Genomic DNA, 3,848 nt, shown 5'->3' on the forward strand with positions numbered 1-3,848 from the left:
ATAATTCTGGTGATATTGGGGTTATTTTCCATCTTTTTTTAATATAAAAATTGTACATATTTAAAGTGTACAACATGACGTTTTGATACACATATACATTGTAAAATAATTCCTACAGTCATGCTAATCCATTGGTGCTTTAAATCACTGATTCTCTCAGCAAGCATTAATTAAACACCCACAGGGGTAGGCATATCCTGTAGATTCAAAGATAAATCAATCAAGGCCCCTGACCTAGAGGAACTAACCATTAAGGACACATTTTTAATGAGTTCATTCCTATGTCTGATATAAATATCTCCATTTAACCAAAAGAGGTGTGCAAGGTGGCCAGGAGTGTTTTCTTCGTGGTCTCCTTAGAGCCCACACTAAGGACCTCATTTTAACTTGATCACCTTGGTGAAAACCTTGTCTCCAAATAAGGTCACAATCTGAGGTACCAAGGGTTGGGACTTCAGCATAGGAATGGTGACAACAGGGGGACACAGTTCAACAGTTCAACCCGTAACACGTTCTACAGCGTTTTTTCAAACTGCAGGGTCACTTCCATGAGCCTAAAAAGCACCTTTTTATGAAATAGAATAGAGTGTAATAGATGATCAGAGTATCTGCCACATAGTAGGGGGAAGTACTATCTCATTTCACGTGTGTGTGTGTGTGTGTGTGTGTGTGTGTGTGTGACAGAGAGAGAGAGACGTATAAGGGCAACCATTTAAAGGTATTTCTTGCCTTGGGTCATGACCCAAAAGCGTGAAGGTCACGCTGTTCAAAAAGTGGCAAACCCAGAGATAATTTCAGTCCCTAAGGTGTACTCTCTGGCGACTCACATTCCCACTGCGTTTCGCGTTTACAGAATATCACAATCGAAGGTGCGTCCATCGTGGACGGTGACAACGCAGCCACAAATGGAGTGATACACGTCATCGACAAGGTACGCAATTCCACCCTCCTACACATACGGCATCTCCTCTCCCTTCATTATTTAGCCTCCTATATAGTGTCTTTTCTGGAAAATAAAAAAATACTCAGCCTTAATATAAAAGTAACCTGTATTGTGCTTCATTACTTTTATTTTAAAACCATTTAGAGGCTCTACTCATTCATTGTCTCGGCCTGTATTCTGCAACAGGCCCTATAGCAAGTGAGGCCACACATATTGAAATTATCTTTCTCGTTTACGGAGACATCTCCAAAGGCGCACGAGCACCCTAGCACTGAGAAGTCCACACATGCAGACTGATACACGCAAGAACTGGAGGACAGGCACGCTGTAGTTTTCAGTTACTATATTAGGATCTTCATTTAAAATGAAAGTTACAATTTAGGGTACACTGGGAGCTTTTGTAAGGTGGAAGATTGGAAAAAACAATTAACTAATTGTGTTGTAACTGAAATTGTTCTCAGTTGGCACTTGTATACTCGCTTTTTGATTTTGAATTACAGAAAAGGTCAACTATTTCTGTTCAGAAAACAGAGGCTATTTATAAGATTCTTGGGTACATTACTTTGCAAAGATCTTGCAGTCTTCTTGTATTACCAGGGAACATTAAGAAACACAACATTTTTGAGCAAGTGATTCATCACTTGCTGGGAACTATGACTTCATATAATGCAAAGTAACATTACTTATCGAGGACATTTTTCTTTTCCAATTCTGGCTTTCTGAAATGCGAAAAACCTTTAAAAAACATAAAATTACCTCTCCTTACTTAAGCTTTTTGGCAAACACAACCTCATTGGTAGAATGGCACCTCAACCCATCTCTAACACTGAGCGTCACAATCACAGAGGCCAGCTCAAGTGCCACCGCCTCTGCAGGCCTTCCCTGACCCACACAGTCCACACCACTGAGCATGACATAATGTCAAGACGGTGAGTTCTAGAGTCATATAGAATCTAGGTTCTGGTATCTTGTTAGCTGTGTGACCTTGGGCAAGTTAGAGAACTTCTCTGAGCCTAACTTTTCTTCCCCCATGAGGATTAAATAATACCCTCTCAGTACCTACTGCCTAGTAGACCCTCAGTAAATGTTGGTTTTATTCTCTTCTTCCTCTGAAACCCCATGGGATTTCTGCATATAGCACTCACTTGTCATAACTTCACCCTCCTGTATTGATAGTTGTCCCTTGTGGAATAGGTCCTGAACCCCTCCATGATCATGTGCTGGAGGCAGGAGCTGCATCTCCCTGTGCCCCTCATCAGCACAGCACTTCGCCCTGTGTGCAATAATAATTGGAAGTTTTGAGGGTCCGCTGGGTGCCAGGCACCGTGTCATGCACCGCATTATCTCATTGGATTTTTACAACCACCCTAAGGAAGTAGGCTCTGTATTGTCCCCACTTACACATGAGACAATGACGCTCCTCATGGTTAAGTAATTGGATTGAGGAAGCAGTTACGTGAACACAAAAGATTTATGGATGGGTGTTAAGCGATCCGAGTTCTCTGGGCTGCCCTAGCTCTCTTAAGAGCTCCTTCTGTATCTGTCCATTGGCATCAAGGTCGTCTTTGTCAGGGCCGCCACATACAGTCTTACAGGTGTGTCCTGCATAAAGATCCCTGGCCAGAGGGTGAAGTGGAGCTAAATCCCAGCCCACTTCACTACCCATGCTGTGCATCCCTGTTTGGGGTTACCAACTCCTGGAGAAATGGGCGCCTTTTTCTTAATTTGACATGGACATGGAACTACCAAGTTCTACTAGACCATCTTTAGTGCTGGAATCTGCTAATCATCTCAAGCCCCTCCACCCCCTTCAGCACCAACTCAGGAATGTATCTGTCTTCCTTTAATACAGGGGTTGACACACTATTTCTGGAAAGAGCCAGACAGCAAATACAAGGCATTGCAGGTCATCTCCATGGCTGCTATTCAACTCTGCCATCGTAGGGCGAAAACAGCATTAGACAATATGTAAACAAATTTGCATGGCTGTGTTCCAATAAAATTTTATTTTTAAGTATAAGCAGCAGGCTGGATTGGACCATCCACTGTAATATGCTGTGAATTCTTTGAGGGTAGGACCGAGGCTTCAATCACGTTTGTATATCCCCTGCCTGGCCTATAGTAGGCACACAATAAATGTTGGTTGAAGACTAATTGAATCAGAAAAACATTCCAGTGCTGGGTTCTTCAATCTGAGAAGGTTCTAGGTAGAATGAGAAGATGGAAATAGTTATCTTGGCCAGAAGGTTAATCATGCAAGACTTGCAAACTCCAATGTCCAAGTAGATCAGATGGACAACAAAGTGAGTGAAGGGAGACAGGGGAAGACATTAGGGAGTGGCGGGGACTGTGGTGAAAGGGGCTGCTGCTACTCTCTGCAGCTGTGTATTATCTTCAGAAATGCAGACAGATTTGGGGGGGTTATTATTATTATTGTTGTTGTTGTTGTTGTTGTTATTTTAGAGACAGGGTCTCAGTCTGTCACCCAGGCTGGAGTGCAGCAGTGCAATCATAGCTCACTGCAGCCTCGAGCTCCCGGGCTCAAGAAATCCTGCTGTCTCAGCCTCCTGTATAGCTGTGATTACAGGCACGTGCTACCACGCCTGGCTAATTTTTAATTTTTTTTTTTTTTTTGTAGAGACAATGTCTCACTATGTTGCGCAGGCTGGTCTCAAACTCCTGGGCTCAAACAGTCCTTCTGCCTCAGCCTCCCAAAGTGCTGGAATTATAGGAATGAGCCCTCACACCTGGCCTAGACTGATGTTTTTAAAAAGAAGTCAGAAATCTAAATTTTTATGTAAAAATATCCTATTTTTACTACACTATATAAGTCAAACAAAACATTTTTACAAGCCAGATTCAAGCTGCTGGGTTTCAGTAGAGTTAAGACTTCAGAGAAAAGAAA

The 3,848-nt window shown here is 42.5% G+C and overlaps 1 protein-coding gene across 1 annotated transcript in view; it reads left to right on the forward strand.

The window, feature by feature from the left end:
• The window catches only part of STAB2 (stabilin 2), a 168,907-nt gene that overhangs the window by 85,331 nt on the left and 79,728 nt on the right, over nucleotides 1-3,848 (forward strand). Inside the window, exon 31 of the mRNA XM_012650245.1 lies at nucleotides 854-931. Within this exon, the coding sequence (XP_012505699.1) occupies nucleotides 854-931 (78 nt within the window). The remainder of the gene's footprint in view (nucleotides 1-853; nucleotides 932-3,848) is intronic.

The sequence above is a fragment of the Propithecus coquereli genome, unplaced genomic scaffold (assembly GCF_000956105.1).
Source record: "Propithecus coquereli isolate 6110/MARCELLA unplaced genomic scaffold, Pcoq_1.0 Scaffold316, whole genome shotgun sequence".
Classification (NCBI taxonomy): domain Eukaryota; kingdom Metazoa; phylum Chordata; class Mammalia; order Primates; family Indriidae; genus Propithecus; species Propithecus coquereli.